Source organism: Taudactylus pleione, unplaced genomic scaffold (assembly GCF_031769625.1).
Source record: "Taudactylus pleione unplaced genomic scaffold, aTauple2 ptg000043l, whole genome shotgun sequence".
NCBI classification, from domain to species: Eukaryota; Metazoa; Chordata; class Amphibia; order Anura; family Myobatrachidae; genus Taudactylus; species Taudactylus pleione.
Window position 1 is genome coordinate 16258199 of NW_028284445.1, and position 27989 is coordinate 16286187.

A 27989-nucleotide genomic window follows, 5' to 3' on the forward strand; every position below is an offset into this window, starting at 1 on the left:
ACCCGACTGATCATGTTCCTGAATCCCAAAACATGATGTGCTGTGCGCAATGCTCCACATGATGCAAGCAGGTGCGTTAGTGTTGTATCTTATGTGAACGGAGTCTAACGTGAAATAGGCATTTCTGTGCGGCGAGTATCAAAACGCACGGAGCAGTTGTTTCTGCAGGGAGTGCTTTGGGAATTTCATCAGCGTGCTTCTGTTAAGTATTTGGACGCAGTTAGGCCGCATATTTCATAAAGATCTACTCACCCAGCATGGGGCTGGTGTAAGCCCAGATACTAATGACAGATGAAGCATGGACGCAACCAACAGTGGGCGTGGTGTCTCGGTATGCACATTGACTGACAGAGAGCTATATAGCATATCTTAGTCCATAAACTGCGGATGCAAATTCAGATGGGACCATAAGTAAAAACAAGGATTCAAATAGACAATAATTGTGCATTAATATAAACACAACACCATCCAAAATAAATCTAGGCCACCCCTCTGAGATCCCTAAATCCTGATCAAGATAAAACCTTCTCCTTAGGAGGGAATATTAGTGTAAACAGCCTCAACATCAATGTTGAAAAATCTGCATCCCTCAGTCAGTCATAACCATTGTTTTTGAAGTATATGACTGGTATCTTAATATGTGCTGCACCTTTTGTTATGGACCAGTAGTGCTTGACGTGGCCAAGCAGTGGGCTGTTGGGCAAAGGGGGGGTGGGCAGATTCCAGTGCACAAAGCTACAATGGTGATAATTTGCCTCATAGTAGGCATTATTGGTGTATTACATGTAGAGCAAATAAGCTTCTACAAAAGAAGAAACAGTTTTGATTTTAAGTATTTTCTGAAAACTGGCAAAAGTGCTTTGGGGCGGCCATGTAGTAGTGCACCTGATGCTGCCGATACAATTGGTCCTAGTATAGTCCCATAGGACCAATGTTGTGATGCAGGGTGACACCAGAGCCATAACTAGGGTGGTACGGTACAGCCACCGATTCCCAACCCAGGTGTTACCAGCACACCTCGAGTACCTTTGCCGGTGAGATCAGCTGCCGGCGCAGTGTACTGTACATACAAGGACCTCCTCACTGCTGTTGCATAGACACTACAACTAGCGGCTGTTCAGATGGACAAATCCTGCTGCAGGAGCAGCTTCACCAGCGCTCTCCTACCTCTAGAGCTAGTGTGTTATACTGCATAATCATTGTGTATCATCACTGCAGCCATTGGATTCACACTGTATTTGACAGTGACACCTGGATAACAGTGGTACAAAGGGAACGGTACCCCTTCATCATCCTACAGGACAAATTAGATTCGTCATTGCCCTTACCCATGAGGCCACAACCCTTTTTTGGGCCACACCCATATGTCCCTATTTTAAAAATGTATGGGGGGGGTGGGGGAGGAGAGGCGCCAATGCTCTTTCTGACCCAGGGCACCAAAGAGTCTAGTTACGGCTCTGGATGACACAGCCACATAGACAGTACGAACCAGCCGCCTGATGCCTGTCCAAAACAATGAATTAAATCTACCAACTGTGAATTCCGCCCTCCTTACAGAAGGGAATGATGGATGTGAAAAGGTTGCACACATGCCACCTGAAGATCACATTACCAAGAGTGTCTGTAGTAGGTTATAGCAGGACCCCATATGCGGTTTCCCAAAATGATCACAGCAAAGGTGTACTTTTTATAGCCCTGGGCAACTTTGAAGAAATCTATATAGGTCCTGAATGCGAGATACCGGCGGTTTTCATGAAAGAATTATTGCTAAATATTTGTCCTTTGCCCCTGGGTGCTGAGAACACAAAACCAATATTAAATGCCCGTCTAGCCGAGCTCCAGGAGTGGATGAATGCCCGTTGGCTGTGATTCAATCCTGATAAGACAGATGTTCTTATGATCGATTACTGGCAAAGATTAAAACTACAGCTTAGCCAACCAACTGGAATTATATTTAGGGGTCCAGATTTGCAATATACTGAACAAAGCAGCATCTTGGTGTTTTCCGGGGATTATGGCTTGTCACTTATACATCAGGCATCATCTATGCTCAAATCTTCAATGAAAAAACATAGCCAGTATCCTGTACAGAAAACCAGCCTACTCTCATACACACTTTTGTATCATTACACTTGGACTACTGCAATGCTCTCTCCCAGCAAAAGAATTGCATCGCTTGCAGCAGATACTTATTGCAGCAGCCAGGTTGTTAACCCCCATTCTCTACACTGGCTGCCTATATCAATTTGGCTTCTGACATTCAAAGCCCTACATCACCAGAGTCCATGGTTCCCAAAGCAGCTTCTGGTTCCTTACACCACCGTCACCACTCACTTACTTCGCTCTGCAGTATCTAGAATGTCCCTTCATTAGTGACTAGCTTTGCAGATCTGACTCACTTCCTTGCAGTTAAGAGAAATTTCCACTCTAGAACCTTTCCAATACAGACTTAACATTTGCCTGTTTACTCAAGCATTTCATTAATGCCCTATTAGTTAAAAAAAAAAAACTTGGGTGCCCTACTGGGTTAAATGTGTTATATAAAAAGAACGTTCAAATTACTAGAAAAAAAAAAAGTAATGTACATACTGTATAAATTCTATATTAGTGGTGCTTCTATATTTTCCTCATCAGTTACCACCCTAATACTAGGGAACGTATATACGTATGTAAGCTATATATTTACACAGTATTACTAAGTGTGGAAGCTTAGCAAGTGTAAGGAATGGAATTGAATAGTTCTAATATATATTTTCCCTGTCATATCTGTGCATATGCAGTCACATCCTCCCCACATGCCTGCTTGTGTGTTGTATGTGATCCACCTTTACCGTCCTACTATATTCCCCAAAAACCTGTTATGTTAACCCTGATGACTTCACCTCTGCACCCATTTCTTTGATGCAGATATTTATCTGGAAAGCAAAAAAAAAATAAAATATATTTTAGGGTGCTGCCATGATATGCAAATTTTACATAGTTCTGCCTTAAACATGGATAAAAGGATAGGATTATAACTAACCAATCTCAATTAGTCAGGGACTCTACCAATTCCCTACACCAATTGTGAAATAGTTATTTCTCCACAACACAATCTATGATATACAGAGGTTCCTCTGGACCAGGGATGGGGAACCTCCGGCCCAGGGGCCGTATAAGGCCCCCGGACTCATTTGGTCTGGCCCTTGAAGCTTTTTTTCTGCTAGCCTCATCTGGCTAGAAGGGTGCCTGGAATGGCACCCTGCAGCTAGAATCTATGCTGCAGTGCAGCCTGATGCATCCTTAGGATGCTTCAGACGGTCAAACAGCTGCCCTTACAGCTCCCTGGAACATCCTCAGCATGCTCCGAGCATTGCTGTAATCACCGGTGATTGTGGCCCTGTCTCCATGTGACATCATTCGGAGGGGCATATTGGCTCTCAGCAGAAAAAAGGTTCCCCACCCCTGCTATGAACCTTTAAGAATGGTTGTTCGGATGGTAGCTCCAGCTGCATGTTCATTCCATTCCTACACCAGGCTGAATCGGACAGTACATGCACCTGGCATACCTGAGAACCCATATCCTGCCTTATTTCTATTTATGAAGAAGCTTTAATACGATGACCTCAATTTTATTTCAGTCTTCAGAAATTACAAGACATACCTTTAAAAAAATACAAATTTACCTTGCACTTAATGGGACACCTGTATTTGATTAAATCAAGTATCTCTAGCAGCCGACCAGCACTAACACGTGGAGAATGCCTATCTCCACAATAGATAAAAACAATTGAAAAGTAGTGTAATGCTATGTGGCGCTCAAGATACTATAAGTACATGGTTCCAAATGATGTCAAAATAGTAATTTATGAATGTTTTAATTTAGTAATAAGAAATATTACACAATATAAATAATCAACTCCCGGGTGTATAAAAATAAATAAAAGCATTAATGCACATATCAATAAAAAATGAAAAACACAGACAGATCTTTCACATAAGAGATACACTGTTGAAAGATGAATGTTGATACTTTGAGAGGTATTCAATTAGATACGAAAAGTCGGAACAACTTCTCCTGTCCGACTTTTCACCTTATTCGCCTGTTTCAGAGGCGAAATCATTCCATGCGCGTCGCCGCTTTTCGCCTAATTTAATTGCAAAACAGGCGAAAACGGAATTAGGCGAATACGGAACAGGCAAAAAGTACTATAAGAATTGGGGAAATCAGTCTGTACCCCAGAAAAAGATGCACTAACATAGGAAATCAATATAGATGTGTACTAATAGCCCTAATAAAACTATTTTGCGTACTTAAGTTGTGTAAAATTGCTTGCTATTAGCATCTTTGTAAAAGTGGTGAAGAATGGCATAAAGCTGTATTTTTTGGTGAAAATAAGTAGTCCCATCAAATTTGGGGTACTTGAAAATGGGTGCTAGCATATTTTTCTGTCTCTAAAGTGAACTTTTCTGCAATTGACAAAACACCTGACCCATACTTGCAGCCCCCCCAAGAAGCCTATTTTGCTAGTTTTTATGCTTGTCCCCCCACTTTTTGCATTTTTACCCCAAAATTGACAATGTATTTTTTGGGGTGTTCTTAGGGGTTTTTTTTTTTTTTTTTTGCAGATTTGTCTTTTGGGGGGCTGTCCCAAGGGTTCTGAGTAGTTTCCCCACATTTGCACCCCAAAATAAAGATTTTGCACTTCTTTTCACCTGCTATTGATTGGAGAATCTTTTTTGGAGAATTCAATGCATCGAGTTTTCCCTTAGGCAAAATTGTCCTGGAACTGAATTTGGTGACATTTTTTTAGGAGCAATTTTCGCAAAAAAAAAAAAAAAAAAAAAAAAACAGGCAAAAAAGGCTTTTCACCTCTAATTGAATATGGCCCTTTGTTACTTTTGTTTATTTTTGCGATTCCCTACAATTTAGGGAATACTTATACTCACTATATGCATCTGCTTCTTGAAAAAGCCGTGGTAATACAGAGAAACGCATTTAAGGTACAGGTGCCGCTTCGTTGCACTGTGGACATTCAATCTCACTGCCCAGGACTGAGACCACGTGAACCGGTGTCTTTCAGAATTGGCAATTTCTTTCTGGAGCCGGATGCCGGCAGGAGTGCCGCTGCTGGGTGCCAGGGTCACTCACCTTTGGTCGGTCTGGACACCGGTCTTTACTACAGCGTGGATACTGGTCGGGGTTGCTGCCGGCCCTAACATCACGGGTGTGCTGCCCGGGGACACAAGACTGTTACTGCAGCAGCCTGGCCCACTGACCTATCACTGGATGTCAGATTGCTTTTCCAGTGAGACTACACGGTAGTAGGGGTCCCAGGACACATTCCTGCCTGCCACCAGTCTTACGCTCCCCACCCGGGTCCTGAGGATAGTGAGTATAATATATGTGCATTAATGCTTTTATTTTTATACTCCCAGGAGTTGATTTATATTGTGTAATATTTTTTATTAAAACTTAATAAATTATTTTGACATAATTTGGAACCATGTACTTCTAGTATTATGAGCACCACATAGCATTACACTACTTTTCAAATGACATACCTTTACTCTGATTCACTGCATCACTGACCTAGCTCTGCGAATGTAGAGAGCCAGCTCCAAATACAGAGAAGGGGACAGCAGCCAATTTGGGCACTTAATGAGTACCAGCAGTAGAGGGCACACAGTACTCACTCTGTGTTGTGAAGGGTTGGGGACCAGGGGAGTAGCTACCAGCATTGGAATGGTTAGTCCCAGCCAGCTAACATGCTGGAAACTTATTTATATTTAAAATGTGTCACTATACTTAAAAGTAAAAATTACACTTAGCTTTCCCTGGAGGTCTAGGAGAATCTGGAGCCCTCCATGGGTTGCATGTTTGCCCCAGTATCCCTCCCAGGGAACCAGAATGCATTCCTTGGCAGCCTCCTGCATCAGCATGATATGAAGAGATGCAGGGAGAGCTGGTCAGCACAGCCAACTAATTGTTTCACTGGGGCTGCAAAGAGCTCACACTCTGGACTGTTGGCTGGGGATCTCATCTACCTGCCTCTTCAGTCCAAATTCAGTAAGAGAAGGTGATAATGTACCCCAGCAGAATCCCGGCTATAAGTTCTTGGAGGAAACCATTCGCTACTCAAGACTTTCCAGCATCTGGTGTGTGGTTACCTGTCCAGGTGGTCTCAGGGACAACAGGATGACCACTCCCCATTAAGGAGATTAAATTTGCACATGTACATCGCTCAATTGCTTTAGAGACCCAAGGTGGACATTCCCCTTGTGGTATTGTGTGTAGGAACTGTATAAAAGGGGACCTGCAAGCCTTGTATGTATATTCTCTGATCAAGAAAGATTCTACATTCGTATGCTGTGATTGTCCCAAGCTCCTTCAGGAAGGGGGCCTTACCCATTTTAAAGACCTTAAGTAATAAGCATCTTGACTCAAACCACCCACATGTGCTTGTATCCTGTGACCACAAGAATAACACAAAATGCATTCCATTCAATGGCTGTTCTGGATTGGGCTCAATGTCTCTAAGCTGAAACCCTCTGCCTGGCTACTCTGTACAGACTGGTCCATAACAAGGGACCAGAGGGAATTAGCCAACACTACCCAGAAAGTGATTCAGCAACATGTCCATTCATACCCAGAAGTAGGCAGTTCCAGGAGCCTGGGAGGTATTGTTCTAGGTGCCAGTGTAGGAGCCTGGGTGGAACAAGCAATGCCAGGTGCCGGTGTAAGAACAAGTTACTTGCACACTATGCAGTGAGAGGGGGTCAGGAACAAGCAGTTACTAACAGAGGTAATCCCTAGAAGCCATGAAGTAAGCCCACGCACATTACTCAGATGAGTAACCACCCTCTAGTCGATCAGTAAATCTTAGCTGGCAGAGCAAGGTCATCTGGTCACAAAATGGCAGCACTTCGTGGAAATGAACAGCTAGACGAACACATTCGTACATCCATAATTGGAAGACACAGCCAGTCTGCAGTGTTAAAGCTTCTATGCCCCTTCAATACCACACTGGTATATTTGTACATGCCTAATACACCTCAGACTTCTCTTCATAAAAGTTTGTCCAGGGGCAGAGGGAACACGGACACTGAGTGATGCTTTATCTTCACCTTTCTTTCTCTGAAAGATGTCCCAGTCGAGTGGTCTACTTTGTAGAAAAGCTCAGCTGGAACCATCACCTATTGTCAAGGGTTGACATCAAAAGGTCTTGGGATAAAATTAGTCTAGCGTCTCAGAATGGCAGCTCTTTATTCCAAATAAAATACTGTAGTTATTACAACTTGTTTAGGATTTTGGATCACTAGTACACCCTTCACATCAGCTTGATATGCTTTTTAAACACTCCTGTGGGTGCAAAAAATCATTAGCAAAAAGGTTCATTACTGCAAACTAAAAAACTATAGTTTGCAGATAAATAAATTTTAACTATGCCAAGCCTAAACAAAAATTGTCAGAGAGCTTAGTGTCTGCTTTACCTCTTTAATACAGAATGTAGAAAAGGTATTTTGTCCAGTAACTCTGTGTGGCTGAATTACTCCTGAGTGAGCACACTGCTAGCAGGTGAAAAGAACCAAAAGGCAAAACAATTAAACAAAACGATTGAAAGCCAAAATAAAAAAACCTTACTCAGGAACAAAAACAAATAAAAACAAATAAAAAAAAGGCCCAAAACATATTGGAAGCCTCCATTACTAGACACCCACAGAAATGGGTTAATTCATTTGAGGCAGTTTTAACATAAAATATATAACTCTGCTTTACTATTGTAGTATAGTTATTTCAGGCTCAGCTTTTGCAGTATTAGAGCTTCATCTGAATTTGTGGCCTCTGGTGGCTTTTCAGTTACTGAATCGGGAAGAGATTTTTTGGAGGACCTCTTCTTTTTCTTAGGCTTGTACCCAGAAAGGCGAGAAGCCAGAGTTCTCTTCGGACGTGGCGGCTTTTCCTAGTAAAGGGGTAAGAATGTTAGTTTGACAGTAAAATTATGTTGAGTGTTGTGTACGTCAAAGACTCCTTTGAAGTCTACATAAAGATGTACTGCCTCCTAGGATTATATAAACACAGCCCTTCAGGAAGTGAACTAGCCATCCCAATTAGATTTCAAACCAATGTAGTTTTGCCATTGGTAATTAGATTAATAAATTGGTTTAGGCCCATTGCTAGCTTCCCTGGCCCTGACAAATCCAACACTCCCCCCACCCCTCAACCTCACCAGGGCATTAACTGAAACCAGCATTCCATTGGAGGTCAAATACAGACATGATTTGCTACTAAAGCAGATAAGGATGGTTATCCTTCGTAATTCATGTTACACAAGAGCAATTTAAAAGCTAATCTAAATAATTAACACGGAAAGAACTTTAAAGACACAAGAACATCCTCAAGTACTATACATATACTGTTTGACTGCGATCATATCAAATGCTTTGTACAATACGCACCATCTTTTTCTTCTCTGGGTCATGGGTATTCGCATGTCGCTCCAGACTTTGCTGCAACAGAATGGATATTCTTCAAGGACAGTTCCTGCACCTCCGAGACAGGTTTTGTAAACAAACTAAATCTCATAGGGCAGAGGTTCCCAAACTCCACCATTACAGTCCAGGTTTTAAGGCTATCCATGCTTGAGCACAGGTGACTTAATTAGTGCTTCAGTCAAATTGATTTAATCACCTGGACTCAAGCATGGATTTCTATAAAACATGGACTGTAATGTCAGAGTTTGGTAAACTGTCTAAGGGGGCAATGTAATAAGTTTGAGATAACTGAACCAGTGCGATTTCAGCAAGTTTGATGCTATATTTAAAGCTGCAGCCAGTTACAAGGCTGGTTATGTCTTATTTGCAGCTATAAATTTAGCACCAAACTTGCAAAAATGTCACCAGTTCCATAATCTTGGAACCCATTACAAATCCTACCATGGTGTTCTAAAATACACCGCCTGCTCATTGACCAGGTCCACACTATAATCTGTTTGAAGCAAAAAACCTACAATGATTAGATTCCACAACAGAATTGAGAACCTAGTATTTAGTTAAGCTTCATTACCCATCTCTACAGAGAATAGCAGTCAACAGGCGCTTTGCTACTGTACATTACAATTATTCATGAACAGCCAAATAAACTAATTCAGAAGAAATACCTGGCCTGGAACATTGAAGAACTAGGACTTCACTTGCATGTGCAAGTTACGCTCTAGAGCAGACGTTCCCAAACTGTCCTCAAGACAACAATCCAAGTTTCAGGCATACATGATTGAACACAGACTGACTAAATCATACCTCAAGTCATTTTGATTTTACCATCTGTGTTCAACTATGGATGTAGTCAAAACCAAGAGCTTTAGGTGTATATTTACTAATGTGTGGGTTTTTAGAAGAGGGGATGTTGACTATAGCAACCAGATTCTACTTAACATCTATCTAGCACCTTATAGACTACAGGTTCTCAAACTCGGTCCTCAGGACCCCACACAGTGCATGTTTTCCAGGTCTCTTCACAGAATCAAAAGTGAAATTATAACCACATGTGGATCTTTTAAAATGTGTCAGTGAGTAATGAATAAACCTGTGCACCTGCTGGGTGACTTGGAAAACATGAACTGTGTGGGGTCCTGAGGACAGTTTTGAGAATCACTGTTATAGACTATAGCTATACTCTGGTTGCTATGAGCAACATCTCCACTACTAAAAACCTGCACTTTAGTAAATTTACTCCTTAGGGTTCCTTTGAGGACAGTTTGTGATCAACCCAGCTGGTCACGTGTTGAGGATTTCTGTCTGAACATAGGCATGCTGCTTGTGCCATCTATTCGCAGCGCTGTGAATAAGTTGCACAAAGACGCTCGGCGCTACAGAGTCAAGCCACAGCATGGCGCAATTAGAAGGGCTGTTTAACACTCAAGGAGGCTAGAAGTATGAGGACACATCTGTAGACCATACACTTTTTTTGTACAACAGTACATACTTCCTTCCCATAAAGTGTTTTGGTACTGTATATCCCTGCATCACATTGGGACCCAACTAGCTTGGGCATTATTTGAATATATTATGTGTGTTCCTGAAGGGGTCACCGTAGCCCGAAACATTGAACACGCTGGTGGTTAACTAATCTTGCAAAGTCTCCTGGAGTGCCACCTGATTAGGATAGAGATATATATATATATGTTAAACACAGCCCGCAAAATGTAAGTTAGAAGCTGATTGGTTGGTGATCTATAACTCAATTTTATCTCACATCAAGCTTTGATACATATGCCCCTAAATTGTATATTGTGCATATTTGAGAAACAACCTTGTTGAACCAAAGTTACTTCCAGTAGGTCTAACAAACCTCTTACTGATAAGACTATTGTAAGTGTATGCTATAACTGATTATTGCAATTGTGATTGACTTAGGCCTTCTACCAGATTGCGGAACAAACAGAGTTACTCTTGTGCATCATATCTGTCACTATCTGCAGGGTACAGCAGGAAAAGGTCTTCCAGGAGAAGACCATCCCACATCAAGGTACCTCCATCTCTATATGAATAGCACCCGCTCACCAAACCAGAGTTATCACAGGTTCATGGATATGGCACTGTACAAGGTGCAGTTTGCACTTCTTGAGTTTCACAGTTAAAAACAGATTAATCGATAAACCGCTGTGCTGGATCGTGGTACCAAAGTTACATAATGTTTATATTTGTTAATCTTCGTTTATACCTGTTATTACCAAGCACATAAAACAGCTTGTTCCACCAACAATGTTAATCTATATTACGTGGTGGGAAACCGGTTATTGTCCTATATTAAACAAATCCAAGATACCCTTCACAACAAATCAGGGACAGAGGTCAGTGCTACTGGTGGGATGGTATAGGATGGCAGCAGTCAAAATTCAGACGCTGGCATCCAGTCAGGGTTAGGATACAGACATTTGTCGGTAGGTATCCTAATGCTCCCCGGTGCTGGGAAGCTAACCTCACCCTCCCCCATTAGTGCAAAACCCCCAATACTTATCTTCGGTAGCCCGGCACTGGGATTCTGACAGTTGTCGGGATTCCAGCACCAGTATTCTAAGCACCGGCATACCCTGTGCCGGGTTACTGAACATATTCCCCAAAACTGGTGATTCTCATTGGGTTGCTGGCTGCCCATCTTGTATGTCAGTGTTCACTGAGTGACCAATGATTAATAGCATGTTATATTTTTTTTCTAGCCTGGTTTTAAATATACAACTTTTTTTAGGACCAGCCAGTAAGACATATTGCTCAATACTTACCTTCATTGCAAATGTTTTACCACAGCCAGCATGCTCACAAGTAAAAGACCGTATATTTTCGTGGAAAGTAACAATGTGGCTTTGAAGATTGAATTTTGTAGTATAAGTCCGGGTACAGCCTTCTCGTGGACAGCGAAAGAACTCCCTCTCCTCTTCATGGCTTTTCTTGTGATCTTTCAGGTATGACTTGTTCTTAAACTTGCGGTTACACACGTCACAGATAGCTGGCTCTGAGGAACAAGAAAGCCTCAAAGAATAGGAATTCATTTCTAAATCACTAAAAACACCAAATAGTTCAGTTAACATGAACAGCCCCATCACCTTCTATAATTCCCATAGACATTCATTTGACTATGGTAATAAATAAAAGCCTGGCCAAGAAAAGACACTCCAAGAAACATTGTTGCTGATGAAGGAGAAACCGTGAGAAGAATGATGCGACATCCTGAGGTTAAAATTTGACCCTAACCACAGGCAAGAGGTGAAGCCTCTGAATCTAGAAAGTCTGCGGCATTGGAAACTTTTACAGAATCTTTAGTAGAGATCAATAAGGCAACTAGCTACAAAGTCATACAATTAGTGTACATTTTATTGTATTCATTGTCACCAGGACACCTTATGCCGATGGCTAAACCACAGAACTTACCCGAATGACTAACCACAACATGTTTCATGTAGTCTGTCCAGGTCTTTCCCACAAATGAACATGTCTCATCTTTTTGGCATGGGTAACCTACAAAACAAATTGTGTATTTAATTTTTTAATCCCTAGTTTATAGACTAAAGTGAGTGTGCTCAGAACAGATTAAAGTCAGCAGAAACCTTATGCTTTTGAGAGTTTACATTGATATAAGACAGGTTTATAGGCCTGCTATTCTCACCGCCCATACTGTAGATTTACCATTGCAATGTGTATGTTGTGCCACAAACCAGAAATTGGATAACAAGTTTCCTGAACCGATCATTGGAATAATTTAAGTACCTGCATGAACTTTTTCATGGCGTGCAAGTTTAGACGGTGTAGGGAAGTTTTGCTCACATCCTTCATGAGTGCATCTAGGAGCAATAAGAGTTATGATAAAAGTTCTATTAAAACGCAGAATATTCCAAAGTTAGACCAGAGCACTCAGTTTGTGTACATTGTTTTGTATTACAATTACCGATCTATTGCAAAACTGTTACTTTAGGGCCCTTAAACTAAAACTGCTGCATAGATTGCAAATATCCCATGTGTCTTGTGTAAAGATGGGTACACTGGCCAAATCGTAACAACTAATCGGGCATATCGTGCAGTGTGTATGCCCAATTTGCGAGCTTCTGTTGCATGCGATATGGTGTGGTTGGCCTGCTGCACGTTCAATCACACAATATTGCATGCGGCAATACACAATATTGTGTAGTGGCAATCATGCGATGTCCAGGGTGAAGGCAAGTCGCCCTGAATATCGGACAGATTGCCAGTTGTTCCAGTGTGTACCGGACTTGAGAAAATATCAGGCTACACCCCACTGTACATTAGACTTTCCTCTAGACTCCAAACCATCAAGCATTCCCTAAAAACACTCTTCAGGTATGCTTATCCATTTCCAGAACCACCCAGTTAACTTCTACAAGGTACTATACTGAATTATATCCCCTCTATCCAGTGCACACAACTTTACATATGTTCCCAGGCCAACACTGCTGTGTGACCGGATCACACAGCTGTACCAATATGCAATATGTAACACTTATTGTTAATCAAACGCCCTATAGATTGTTAGCGGGGACCCCTCAATCTCATTTTATTACAGTTTTCTTGCCAATTTTAAATCTAATCAGCAATATGCTGGCACTATAATAAAATGTTAAACAGAGGTGAGCAGCTCTTAAGAAACAATGAACTCCAGGTAATCTGTGCTATTGTACAAGGAAAAGTACTTTACAATATACTGTATAAAGATGGCCTAGTTTATACTATAAAACCATTAGCAGCTTTGGTTGTTGCATTTTACAGTCTAGTAAAAAAAAAAAGTAACCTCATGCTTTCTTCTACTTGGGATAATTCTACTTTTGTGACAATAGTTGGCTCACTGGTAAGGTAAAAGCAAACCTACTTGAAAGGATGCTGGTTTGTATGTATATACTGATGAACCTTTAATTGGTTATGTTTCTTGAACTCTCTGCCACAGTCTGCGAAATAACACTGAAGATGAAAGACAAAGTAATGGAAGTCATAAAAACCAGAATTTATAACAGAATGGCTATACTGGCAATGAGATATATGGGTCAGGTTTAGAGAAGCAAGGGGAGATATCACTGCCCTACAATATCCCCGCTTTACTGTTCAGGTGTTACTATGCTTCACACATTGCCCATACATGGTTTCAAGGTCACATCTTTGAAAGTAATTTGCCCATGCCATTAAAGAGTCAACTCTTGAAGTATAGGTGAAGTAGTTACATTTACCCAATGCTTCACATTGTATGCAGAAGCTACGGACTCTGGCAGAAGCCTTAACATTGGCAGGTGTGGTGCTGACCCAATATAGCTATGTGCTTAAGTCCCATATTTACATATATGGTAACTTATTTATTCAGCCATTTGATGTAGAACAGCAATTGGACGGTAAAGGGAACAGCATGGCTTCCCAGAAGATGAAAGCACTGGTAAAGCACCCATCAGGCTGACCGCTAGTTACTTAAAATAAATGGCTACTTTATTATAAGTAACTTAAAGTCAAGTTGGTACTATCAACTAAAAGGAGCTAGAGACAGTCAAGCACTTGACACAATGGGCAAATGACCTAATCCATATCTACACTCAATTATTACCAAGTACACAAGTTATAGGCAGGAAACCTTCGCCTGTGTATTTTGGTATCAAACCAGGCTGTAACTTGTGCCTACATAAAGCTACCACATAGTTGTATGGGTACACAGGTGCAATGCCATGGGCTCTGCATTACGTGCCACCTGTAAGTACATTAAGATAAAATGCTTACTGTACATTCTTTAAGGTACCAATCAAGCCGGCTCATGGCACTTCTGCTGCCTACACCATGAAGTTATTATGTGGGCTGAAAATTCAGAAGGCAGAAGCCGATCCATTGACTAGGAACCCATGCCATCACTGATGCATGGTATCACCGGCTCCTAAGGTACAGATGGGCTGGGTCCTCCGCACACAACAAATACAGTTCTGTTAGGTAGATTCATACAGCTGCCTGGCTGAACACGTTACATACCACATAGATCTGCTGTGGCATAGCATGAGCCCTCTTAAAGTGTTTCTTCATATTAGCAGGTGTAGTAAATCTTAAGTCACAGTCTTCTGACTCACACCTGAAATGCAAACAAAAATATGAGATATGGTAAGAACTTACCCTTGTTATCTCTATTTCTACGAAGTCCATAGGGTTCCACAGGATACCTTGGGTATAGGTGATGACGTCAGTCTTCAGGCACCACAGAGTTAAAGTTTTCAGCCTCCCAGGATGCATCTGGGTCCCTCTCCTATACCCCGCCCCCGGGCCAAGGCATCTCAGTTACGTCACAAGCCATAGGCCGGAGGAGGAGAAGAAAGAGAGAGAGAAGAAAAAAATCTGGACACTCACAAGAATCACATTCTCACCATAGGGAGACGGAAAAAACGGTGACCAGAATAAAGCCCATCTGCAGTACAGGTGCGACAGGGCGGGAGTCCTGTGGAACCCTATGGACTTCGTAGAAATAGAGATAACAAGGGTAAGTTCTTACCATATCTCATATTTTCTACTTCAGGGTCCATAGGGTATCCACAGGATACCTTGGGGATGTCCCAAAGCAGCATCCTTTAAGGGTGGGGACGCTCCTGTGCTGAGAGGAGAATCCGCCGCCCGAAGGAAGCATCCTGAGAGGCAAAGATGTCAAAAGCGTAATACCTCACAAAGGTATTGACAGAAGACTACGTAGCAGCCTTGCAGATCTGAACTGCAGAGGCACCACGTCTAGCTGCAAACGAAGGACCCACAGACCTAGTGGAATGAGCCCTCACCAAGGAGGGAACTGGAAGACCTTCATGAAGATAAGCTTCTGAAATTGCCATACGAATCCAGCCTGCCAAAGTCTACTTTGAAGCAGGCCAACCCTTTTTACGGAAGCCATAGAGGACAAACAAGGCGTCCGACTTCCTAAAAGAAGAAGTGCGATCAACATAAATTCTCAATGCCCGCACAACATCCCAAGTGGCGTCACCCACTGAAAGTCCAGGTGAATTGAAAGCCGGCACAACAATTTCTTCATTGATGTGAAAACTGGATACCACTTCGGGAAGGAATCCCGGACGAGTGCGAAGCACCGCCCTATTCCTATGAAAATTCAGAAAAGGGGGTCTACAAGAGAGAACCCCTAAATCCGACATCCGTCTGGCCGAGGCAATGGCCAGAAGGAATATGGTTTCAGCTGTAAGCCATTTAAAGTCCACTGAGTCCAGTGGTTCAAACGGCGGTCCCTAGAGAACTCTCAGGACCACAGCCCAATTCCAAGGCGCCACCGGTGGAACAAAAGGTGGCTGAATGCGAAGAACACCTCGCATAAAGGTGTGCACATCAGAGAGCGCAGCAATCCTACGATGAAACCAGACTGACAGGGCAGACACCTGCACTTTCAGAGAAGCCAGGCGAAGCCCATGATCCAGTCCAGCCTGTAGGAAAGCCAACACCCTAGACAGGCGGAACTCCCTAAGGGAATAACCTCTAGGTCTACATCACCGGAAGAAAGTATGCCACACACGATGGTAGATTCTTGCCGAGGAAGGTTTACAAGCTCTTAGTATGGTTTGCACCACGGAGCTAGAAAAACCCTCTGGACCTTAGCATGACCGTTTCAACAGCCACACCGAGTCAGGTCCGGGTGAAGACAAGGACCCTATGACAGCAGATTCGGTCGTAATGGTAACCTCAGAGGAACGTCTACTGACAGACTCTGGAGGTCGGAGAACCAGTGCCGTCTGGGCCACTCGGAAGCTATCAACAGTAGCGTACCTCCTTCTTGATTTGAATTTCCGTAATACCCGCGGAAGAAGGGAAAACGGAGGGAAAAGGTAGGCAAACTGGAACATCTACTAGACGGACAGGGCATACACCAGAGACGCCTTTTCGTCTCATGTTCGAGACCCGTACACCGGCAACTTGTTGTTGTGCCGGGACGCCATGAGGTCTATCTCTGGAAGACCCCACTTGTCCACCAGACTCCGAAAGACGTCCTGGTATAAAGACCACTCTCCCGGTTCCTCCTTGCTGGTTTAAATAGGCCACCGTGGTGGCGTTGTCCGACGGGACCTGCACAGGGTGACCCTGGAGAACCGGCTGTGCCCGCTGGAGAGCTCTTGACACCGCATGGAGCTCCAGAATGTTTATTGGAAGCTCCGCTACCGCCCGAGTCCACCTGCCCTGAAACAAGTGTGGACCCGTGACAGCTCCCCAGCACCGGAGACTGGCGTCCGTTGTTAACAGGACCCAGTTCGCCACCCAGAACGGGCGTCTGCAAACACCAGGTTAGAGACAGGCGAACATCCGGAGTGAGCCCCATCGTCTGGGACTTGAGACACTGAGGCAATCCATTCCATCTGGACCGGATCAATAGCAGCAGAGGTTTGGAGTGAAATTGGGCGTACTCCACCATGTCGAATACCGACACCATTGAGCCCAATAATCTCTTTGCCAAGTGTGTCGACACTCGACGACACTGCAGACAACTGCGCACCCTCAACTACAAAGCAAGGATCTTTTCCTCCGTCACAAAGATCCACTGCTGCCTGGAGTCCAATAAGGCCCCGAGGTGCAGGATCCTCTGAGACGGGGTGAGAGTGGACCTCTGCCAGTTTGTCAACCAGCCGTGACGTTGCAGTACCGCAATCGTCAGATCCAGATGGTGTAAAAGAAACTCTGGAGACCCCGCTATCAACAGGAGGTCGTCCAGATAAGGCAACAGTCGGACTCCCTGCGTCCGCAGGAGAGCCGCCATAACCGCCATGACCTTGGTGAATACCCGTGGAGCAGTCACCAGGCCAAAAGGCAGTGCCCGGAACTGGAAATGTTCGTTGCAGATTGCCAATCTGAGGAACTGCTGATGGCGCAAAAAAATAGGGACATGCAGGTAAGCGTCCTGGATGTCCAATGACACCATGTAGTCCCCAGAATAATGGACCGCAGGGTCTCCATCCGAAACAGAGACACCCTCAAGGACTTGCTGAGGGCCTTTAGGTTTAGTATTGAACGGTAAGACCCATTGGGTTTCTGCACCAAAAATAGAATGGAATAGAAACCCAGGCCCCTCTGGGAAATTGGAACATGCACTGCGACCAGCACCGGGCGAACTGAAGCAGGCGCCCCCCACTTTGGGGTCCCCCAAAAGGAGGCCTGGACCGTCAGGCCGCAGGTTTGTTATCTGACCTAGGAGCCGGACATCTGGTACTCCAGACCTGATTCTTGGGCTTGGACAATTTCTTGGCCCCAGCCTGCCGTGGACAGGACTGTACTTTAGGCCTACCTTGGGCCCTGTGAGGCCAAAAGGACGACCCACCAGCACTAGAAAGAATCGTAGCAGACAGAAGACATGCAGATTTTGCTGCTGCCAACGTAACTACAATTTTGTCCAGATCTGGACCAAATAGTACCTGTCCAGACCTTCTAATCCCTTTTTGGAATCCGCGTCCGCTTTCCAAGAACGCAACCATAAGGTGCGACGAGCAGCCACGGCTGCAGAGGAGATCCTAGAGGTGAGCATACAAATAGCTAAGGCCGCTTCATTAATGTAAGTGGCCGAGTCTCGGAGATTGCCCACCAACCTGGTCTGTTCAGCCGAACAGTCAGAGTCCAAAGACGCCTCCAAATTATCCGCCCAGCGCTCCATAGCTCTGGCTACCCAACACACGGCCAGAGCCGGTCTGGATGCTTCCCTGCAAGGGAATAAACGGCTTTGAGGCAGATCTCCACCTTGCGGTCAGTGACATCCTTCAAGGATGACATCGAAGGCATAGGCAATGTGGCACTTTTGACTAGGCGTGTGACATGTGAATCCACTTGCGTAGGGGATTCCCGCTTAGAAAAATAATTGACCGCAAACGGATAAGCCACGGCTAAGCGTCTCTGGGGCTGAACCGTTTACCTGGATTTTTCCACGCCTCCTCTAAATGATCCACTAATTGATCAGAAAGAGGGAACACCGTAGCCTCACCCTTAATATCCTTAAAAAGGCATATATGAATGTGGCCACCAAAGGATCAATATCCTCAATAACTAAAGCCGAGCGGACCGCTCGAATAAGACCAGGGATATACACCTTGGACTTAGCGTCCGGCTCTTTGGTACGGAGAGGTTCTTGGTCAGATAGATCCAGAATCTCCCCATTATCTGACGTCTCATCGTCATCCCCATAAGGAGCAGATAAAGACGCCACCGGCCGTTATGAGGCCGCAACACAGACTCCCCCTGTAAAACATCGGACAAATGCTGAACCGATGTAGTTAAGAGTATTAACCCACGCAGGCTCTGGAGAAACCTGGGAAGGGACAGGGAGACTGTGGGGTACCATCAATTGTCTCGGGAACTCCCGCATGGGTGACGACACCACTGACTGCTGGGACAAACCCGTCTGGGTAAACGCAGGTGGCGGAGCTAGCTGGCCCACAAGGGTTGTAAGCGCCTTAGCGAAACAAGCCCAGGGAGGTTCCTGTACTGGGACCGTGACCATAATCGGCCGTGACAGTGCCAGGCACTGGGGGCATAACCCCTCCGCGTTACCCTCTCCCTCCGCTATTGGTACCTTACATTTAGTACACATGAGCTGGAGAGGAAAATCAGTCTCAGACATGATGGTAAGTATGTGACACTCACACCTATACGTATTGGTATAGTGTGAATAACACCCTGCACACCGCAAGGGCTTTGAGCAGAGCAAGATCAGGGACAGTAATAAAGCTGACAGTAGAAAGTGAAAGTACAGACAGCAGGCTAGCAGTTCAGTCACATACAATGCAGAAGAAACAAATCCCTGCACTATTAGCGGTGATTCTCAACTACTCAGACCCTCAGGCTGGTAGGACTCAGCGCTGCATACACTGACCTGTGACAAACAGAGGAGAGGTATGCTGGGGGACCCAGACCGCAATGCCACCGCTCACAGGCTTCCAGCAGTGTTCACCATGCTTTAAAGATGGCCACCGAGGAGCAGAAGATGAAGGAGGCCGGCCTGGGGAGGACAGCTGACACACTGTGGCCAATCAGGCAGAGCAGAGAGGCTGTGTGCAGCAGGGGAGGCGCCGGTTGTGAGACAGGGAAAGCGCGCTCCCCTGGCATGCATTTAACCCCTGGGACGCCGCAGCGCATGCCGCTCAGCAGCGGCCCGCTGTCCCAGGGGGTAGTGGAAGCGCAGGTTGGTCGCCTGGCTCCACGCTGCAGCCAGTCCCCAGGGAGCCCCCTGCCTGGGGACTCAGGACCATGTGACCAGCAGGGACCCACCGCGGGACCCCGCTGCTTACCTGCATCCCCTTGGATCCGGCCATGGTCCAAAACATCTGGGGACACCGCTAGCCGTGACCCCATATGTCTACCAGCATCCCCGGATCAGTACCGGCGTTCTGGTACCGGCGGGGTGTAGGGGAGACGGCATGGACGTCAGTACTGACTGTCCATGCTGTACTCCCAGATGTGCAGCCAGCGCTGCCTTTAAAAGAAACTTCAGGGGCTCTTCATAGCCCCCCTCTGCACAGTGCCTCCGACTCCGGCCAGGCACCGACGAAACTGAGATGCCTTGGCCCGGGGGCGGGGTATAGGAGAGGGACCCAGATGCATCCTGGGAGGCTGAAAACTTTAACTCTGTGGTGCCTGAAGACTGACGTCATCACCTATACCCAAGGTATCCTGTGGATACCCTATGGACCCTGAAGTAGAAAATATGTTAAGTTTGGTAGCATCAGCTTTTTAAAGTTAATCAGGAATTAATATTGTAAGACCTTGTGTACCCCTCATATAACCAAACCCAAGCTCATAGTGTTCAACCAGGATGAGGAGCGGCAGAGGCTAGATCATTACAGCAAGGAGACGCAGCAAATAAATCACTGTCAGAAAACTTTGTATTTTGTGCTATAAAAAGCAAATTTAAAGCACCTTGAGTCCTTTAGGAGAAAAGTGCTATATTATATTCTGGCATAGACCAGATCACTGTCCTCAAATTAATGAGATGAATCCTTAAAAATAGGTCTTTAAACTCTTATTTGCTTTTTCCAGTCTAAAATGCATGTACTGTAATAAGATGTTAGTACATCGTAATTAAATAAAGTTAGTCACCAAGTTTCGTAGAGAGTCAACATTTGCCAGGATACAATAACCATTTATGGTACTAAAGCTGCATACACACTGTACGATCTGTACCCAACAATTTGAAAGATTAGATAGTTATACATGCGGGATTGCACATAGTTTGTTGTTCACTGCATAAAAGTGAACTATGAACGATACATCGTTGAACTATATAGTTATCCTTCATAGATATCGTACAGTGTGTATGCATCTTTAGGAAATAAACACAATTATATCATCCCAAGATGGAGGGGGGATACTCAAGATCGCATGTTCCCACATTTAAATACCAGCTTGTCTAAACTGATCTGCAAAGGGTAGTACATAGAACTCATAAGGGCCCAAGTATAGAGAGCAAGCAAACATTTTCCGTTTGTTCACCAAGCGTGAATGCCTCGGTCACATGTGACATACGTGTATTACTATATATTGCTGTAATCAGGGCAGTTTCTAGGGTCTGAGGATCCCAGTGCGAGCAGTCAAAATGCACCCCCCCCCCCTTCCCTCAAGAAGCAGTAATATTGTGAGCGTGGCCTCATCATGGGGGGTGTGGTACCACAGTAAGGGAGCGTTGTCTTGAAAGACCACAGAATGTCAGCTGCTGTGACTACTGAGCCCAGGGGTGACTAACCTGTCAGAGGCAAAGTGGTGAAAAATATATGTAGTTAAAAGACAAAAATTGGGGTGTGGCCTAGCTGTCACAAACCCACGTCGCACTTGTGTGTGCATGCCTTTGGTGTGACATTTGCAGAAGTATGACCTTGTATCACACCCTTTTTAGTAAGGTTGGGGGTTGAGCCCAGCACATTGAAGATACAAGATCCACGTAAAATATACTGTAATAAGCCAGGTCCACATAAAATACACTGAAAAGGCCACTTAGGGATTACACTGCAACAAACCACTTCCACATAAAATATATTGGAAAAGCCAGAACCACAAACTGTTTTAAAACCACACGTGCCCCCTGTATTTATGCCCCTTATGCAGTGCCCACAGTGGTAGTGCAGTGCACCCAGTAGTAGTGCCCCCCGGAGTGGTGCCCCCTATGCCATGACCCCATTAGTAGTGCCCCCTATAGTCTTGTGCCCCCTGTAGTCATGTCCACATCAGTAATGTCCCCAACAGTGATGGTCCCTGTTGTAGTGCCCCAGTAGTAGCGTCCCCAGTTGTATTGCCCCCAATAGTAATGCCCCCTGTAGTAGTTTCCCCTGTATAAATTCCCCAGTATTTATGCCCCCAATAGTAATACTCCCTCTGTAGTAGTGCCCCAAGTAGTAAAGCCCCAAGTAGTAGTGCCCCTGGGCCCTGAGTAATTCCCCCAGTAGTGGTGCCTCCTAAGCAATTACCCCAGTAGAAGTGCCCCCATTGTAATGTCCCTAGTAGCAGTGCCCGGGTGCCCCCAGTGGTAGTGTCTCCCCCAGCAGAAGTGCCCCCAGAGTAATGTCCCCAGTAGTAGTGCCCAGGTGCCCCCAGTAGTAGTGCCTCCCCCAGCAGACATGCCCCCCCCCCTCCAAGTATTGTCCCTAGTAAAAGCCGCGTGTACACACAAAAAAACCAAAACACTAATACTTACCATACTTACCATGAGTCATGACGTCTTTCCCATAGTGCACACTGGGGGAGCCGGAAGCCGGAGCTTCCGTCTCCGGCTGCTCTGCTCTGCCCTGCCGGGCGCCCGCTGGTAACTGAATCTCAGCAGGCGCCCGGCAGTTCACAGGCTGTTTCTACAGCAGGGGTCGGAGGAGGCGCGCCCCGTGCGATTGCACGGGTCGCCCGGCCCTAGAAACGGCCCTGGCTGTAATGCTGTATGTTCACACATACATACAGTACTCCTCTCTGAGAAAACCTTCTGATATAGGAAGAGTAGGAGCAATATTACAAGGAATAGTGGTGTATACCTACTTGCAGGGCTTCTCACCGCTGTGTGTCATAGCATGACGAGTCAGGTGATACAAACTTGTGAAGCCTTTATCACATCCTTCGTATTTGCATGGAAAAGGTTTCTGGAAGAAGAAAAACACAAAACCCCTTATTGCTGAAAGTATAACTGGTTACCCATCACATTTAGTTCTAGCCAAGTGAGTTATTAATGCATCTGCCAAATATTTTTCACCTTTTTGAAGTGTCTGGAAAATAACCTGCAAGTTTTCAGTATGCAGAGTAACATACAGTATGGGAAACCCTACCTGGAAGACTTAGTGAATCAAATTAGAGTGTTTGATTATGGAATATCTTGAGATGGATCATAAGATGAACAGTGGAATATAATGGGAACCACCAGTATCCCCCAACTCTGCTGATACTAAAGATCTCACAGGCAGCATTCCTGAGCTCTGTGCAGAGATAATGATTGTGGTCCTCCCACAGCATCTAGTCCCAACTCCTGGCTGGCATTGAGGAATGGCCGGGTGAGGGAAGTGGTAGTGCAGCTAAAGTGGGAGGAGAAGGGAGCATTCTAGCACCCTGTCTTAATTATGGCATAGTTCGGAGTTCATTACTACACAATTGCTAATGCTTTTTAGCATGTGGAAGGTTATCTGCAAGTAATTCCGGTTATGGTAAAATTACTTCAAAAGCCTACAGACTGTTTAAATTTGCAAAAGGCTGTAGTCATCTAAAGTGTCTGTGCCTTCTCCTATATGTAAATCTTATAGGGGCCTAGGATCTAGTATAGGAACTGTAGATAATCCAGTCACCTAAATTATATGGCACCCTACATATGCGGTGCCCTCCAAAGACAAAGACCAAGGACCTAATCCAGGTCATTCTCTTTATAAAGGAACAAATGGGCAAAGCAAATATTTCTTATAATCCATATCCAAAAGGACCGCTGGGTATACTCATAATCAGGAGAATGAGCCAGTTCAAAGAGACCCAATATTAGCCTGCTAGGGAACATCTTGAATTAACCTAAAATACACTTATATTTGATAATGCTGTCTTATAATCAAGTGTATGGAAAACAAGTTTTTAGAGGAAACATTTCATTTCTAAAATGTCCATAGTAGAGATGTATTTTGTAAGTCAACCTTCTGTCTTTACTTCTCGCCTGAATTTAGCTTCCACCCTGCTTCCCTTTATTTCATTTTATTTGGACTTTCCGTTGTACTTCATACATAACCTGAAGCTAGGTACACAATGGTGCGACCAAGCGATGTGGCGACTGATGTAATACATTGCATGACCGGGCATACGACGGCATAATGTATCATTACATGTTGCATGTAACAGCACCAAGTCATTTATTGCATCTACCCGTGTGGCGTGCAGGACAGCAGACGGGACGATGCAATGAAAGACACGGATCAGGCGTACACCATCATTCCAATCCGCGTCGGAATGCTATATCGTACGATACATTGTATAGTGTGTACCCAGCTTTACATTCATCTCCATCTCTTAGTTTTTGCATGGTTCATAACAGCACCCATCACCACAATACAAGTCTTCTTCCTCAAAGACCAAGCCATTACACTGCTGGATCACCATCGCAGGCATTTACAGGTCATAAAAGGCACTCCATGGCCTCATAAGAGGTTTATAGGTAATTCCCATAACACCTGCATAGCCCGCTAAACACAAGTTTGACTTGTTGTCAAACCACAAAGCCACAATCTTTCAAATGAAGCTGCAAAAATGCAAATGCAATTTCAAGACTTTAGCATATTATATATTTCATTTAATATTGCAACACTTCTGCAGAGCTGTATGTGGAATGTTTAAAGTCTAAGAGGTAAATAGTTGTACCAAGCCCTGGAGAGTGAAAGCGGAGAGAAAAAGTACCAATCAACTCGTCATTTTTTAAACAGCCTGTAAAGTGACAGTTAGGAGCTGATTGGTTGGTACTTTATGTCTAAGGTTTAGTACATCTGCCACTGGTCCAAGACAAACACAAAACCTCCTGTGGTTTATAATAACCAAATAGATGCCATATGTAATCAAAGCTTAGTCTTCAAGTGATTGCAGCACTATGGAGAGAGTTATGTTCACTCAGTCCATTGTGTTAAGGTGCCCCATACACAGTGCGATAAATCAACCGATCCGATAGATTAGTGCGATTTGGCTGCTCTATCGTACCATGTATGGGCAGGATATCGGATAGTGCGCACACCCGTGATCGACTGATCCTGCAGTAAGATCCGGGGACACGATGTGCGATTCCATGCAGCGCTATGCGGGCGGAGCCAGCATATCAGGTGGTCGGCCACCCGATCGCACAGTGTGTGGGGACCGCCCGATATGTTAGACGTCTGATGCCCCGTCACGTGGTGCATATCGCACAGTGTATGGCCAGCATTACACTAATGCTGGCCATACACCTACACGACCAGCATAAGATCCGATTCATCATAAGATTTCCCTTTGACTCCACGGAGCTCCCCGACAGTCCCAGCAGCATGTTTGTTGTTTTTCTTAGCACACGATCTGTTGGAAGATCGATCCTGTGTCTCACAGGCTCATCAGGGAAACAGTCACTGAAATGACTTGAATTGCTGCACGATGGATCGCATTAACCAAATAAACGGCACGATCTTCACACGATACAATGGAACATATGTGCTGCACATCTGATCATAAGATCCGATTATAGGAGCTGCAGGAGCGCACATCGGATCTTATCTTACTAAAATACATGATTTTCACAAGATCCATCTTATGACTCATTGAAAATCGGGCAATTTGCCCAAAATCATGCAGGTGTATGCCCAGCATAACTACATTCCATGTTGAAGAGTCCATTTTAGACCTGGTCATGGACAAAACCTCAGGGAAAACCACATCCACCACTACAATAACTTTATACTTAAGCCCAGAGCCAAAATCAAAAGCTTTGCATTGAGTGCGCTGGGATTAAAGCGGTGGAGAAAAATGCCGATTGGGAAAAGCAAATGTCGGTCACTAGGGTCTTCAAATATGTAGAGATTGAAGGATGTTCCTATTGGTCTGGTGCAAAAATGGATAATACCCCTTGCAGACAGAGAAAATGACTTAGCTGGGTCAACCCAGGTAATTTTTCTCTAGTGCTCTTGCTAGACTGTGGGCAGGGTATATGGGATGCTCTCAAGGAGTCTCACGCTCCCGAAAAGGGACAGTGGCTGGTGGGGGAGAGTGTTTCTCACACTCGCTCTCCCCTCAAGGTGAATACAGCACCTATTCACCCACAGTAATCGGTCACCAGAACTTTACCCATCCAGGGTGGGGAAGGCACAGGGCAGGCTCTTTTAGCAAGGCAAAACTAAAATGGCAGAGTGCATTTTACCCCTTCAAAAAAAAAAAAAAAAAAAAAGAGCAGTGTGTGGTGCCCCACTAAAACAGACTAGCAGGAACACTATTCTGTGTAAAGGAACCAAACAGGGTCAAAATTGCCAGGGCTTTGACACTAGTCGCTACCAGTGTTGTTCCCGGGTCAGACCAAGGTTGCCCGCTTTGTGAAAAGAATGACCAGGGTCATGCCTAAAAGGAGCTGAATGAAAGGCACAGTGGGCGCAAACTGAGACAAAAGACAGGTCGCCGGTAGACCCTGGTCCGCTGTGAATAGTGATGACCCAGGAGTAACCCAAGTCCATGTGTTGGTGTGAGGGGGTAGAGTAGTGAAACCCCGGCTTCAACCGGTGTTCAGTGTCCCAGGTCCAATTCATGTTAAAGCCGGGGTTTCTGTCTGAGGGTGGCATCATTAATACATTGTAAAATGCCAAGCAGGGTTTATAGTGTGAAATGCAAATCTAGGTTTTTAAAATATTCTGCTCAATAGATTAATTTACTAAAGTTATACGCCAGGGAATCTGATGGCAGACTTTCCCATTAAGCTCAGTTCTGTGGCGCTGCCATAGTTTACAAACAAGTTTTGACAGAAAAAAAGAAATTTACCTGTCAGTTACTACACTGGTGTCTGCAGGATAAGTGATTAGGAATACATTTTTACCCTACCAGTAATGCAGCTTTGATTTAACAGTATAAAAACAGATTTAAATCTGTACTTTGCTACTGAAAATTGTATCAGTGTTAACTTGCTGAAGAGAATTATAGACCACCAATGACCCAAACAACTGTTGTAGTAGGGTCCATGTAAGGCGCACAACATACATCACACAGTACTACATTTTAAGAGTTAAGTTATGTAGCCTATCCACAAGCATCAACTAAGGTGCCATTTGGATGCTCCAGAGTAAGGAGTGAAGAGGGTAATAATTGATTCAGACTGAATGCAGCAGTATAGAAACCAGCTACAGCCACATAACATTCTAATTAAAAAAAAAAAAAACGATTGTTCACACTGCACACAGAACTTAGCTAAAATACATGTCTGGACAAGCCCCACATAACTCTCCCTCCCCAACACTTTCAGGAAACCCATTCACCCCCTCCTATTTCACCGTATATAGTTATTTATGTTTAGCCAGCAGTGCACCTAAGGGGTCCTGTAATAACAGCTGTATTCCTATAATGCACAGAAAGGAGAAAGCAAAGTGCCCATTAATTACAAACTAAAAAAGCATGCCATTACCTGTCATAACTCACCCTATGTCAATATTAACCAGCCTTAGAAGGCATGCCAGGCATAGCGTACCACTCAGGGGTTTATTTATTAAGCCTTGGATGGAGATAAAGTGAACGGTTATAAAGTACCACCCAACCAGCTCCTAATTGTCATTTTTCAAACACCCTGTAACATGGCAGTAAGGAGTTGGTTGCTTGGTACTTCGTCTCAGTTCACTCCATCTCCATTCAAGGCTTAGTAAATAGACCCCCCCTCAATCACTACTAGCATTACTGGCACGCGTATACAGTAGGTTACAGAAGGGGCAGCGCCAGGCACAATGGGAGCTGTCAGCTACAGCACTCGGTCTAAGCTGATGTGCCTATAACAGGAAGATACAGTTGCGGAGAGAAGGGGCTGCAATGACGGGGTGAAGGGGGTACAGTACCCACCACATCAGTAGCATGTACCCAACCCGGACACAGAGCGGCCCCCCAGTGTCCTCACCTCCCCCGTGTGCTTGCACAGATGAGCCTGCAGCTTCCATTGCTTGTTATAGTTGGCGCTACAGTCGGGAAAGGAGCAGATATAGCGCTTAAACCGCGCTGCCGGCTCCTTCTCCCCCATTGTACCGCAGCTGTCACACTCAGCACTCTCCCGGAATGCTACCTGGCTGCACCAGGAGGACACGCACGCCGCCATGGCCCGGCTTTCAGCAGCTGGGCGGAACCACTGGTGCACACCAGGCAGGGGTGAGCTGACCCATTTTACTCGCATAGTCCGCGTGTAGCCTGACTGAACAATGTAACGCTATCATCCCTTTAGTTATTACCGATGTTTTACCGAGACGTTTCGCGTTTGCGGTACAATGCACTGTTTACTTTACTTTCTAATGGTGAAAGTATTACAGACCCCACCCCCCACAAAA

The 27989-nt window shown here is 44.7% G+C and overlaps 1 protein-coding gene across 1 annotated transcript; it reads right to left on the reverse strand.

Annotated features, from left to right (window-relative positions):
* Nucleotides 1-7227: 7227 nt before the first annotated feature.
* GTF3A (general transcription factor IIIA) lies at nucleotides 7228-27779 on the reverse strand. The gene is made up of 9 exons (XM_088460274.1): nucleotides 27569-27779; nucleotides 22486-22586; nucleotides 14488-14584; nucleotides 13358-13446; nucleotides 12244-12317; nucleotides 11908-11994; nucleotides 11262-11491; nucleotides 8440-8490; nucleotides 7228-7943 (listed from the first exon to the last, which is right to left on the reverse strand). Exons 1-9 carry the CDS (start codon nucleotides 27761-27763, stop codon nucleotides 7773-7775), a joined length of 1095 nt encoding a protein of 364 aa, XP_088316400.1. The 5' UTR covers nucleotides 27764-27779; the 3' UTR covers nucleotides 7228-7772.
* Nucleotides 27780-27989: the final 210 nt, after the last annotated feature.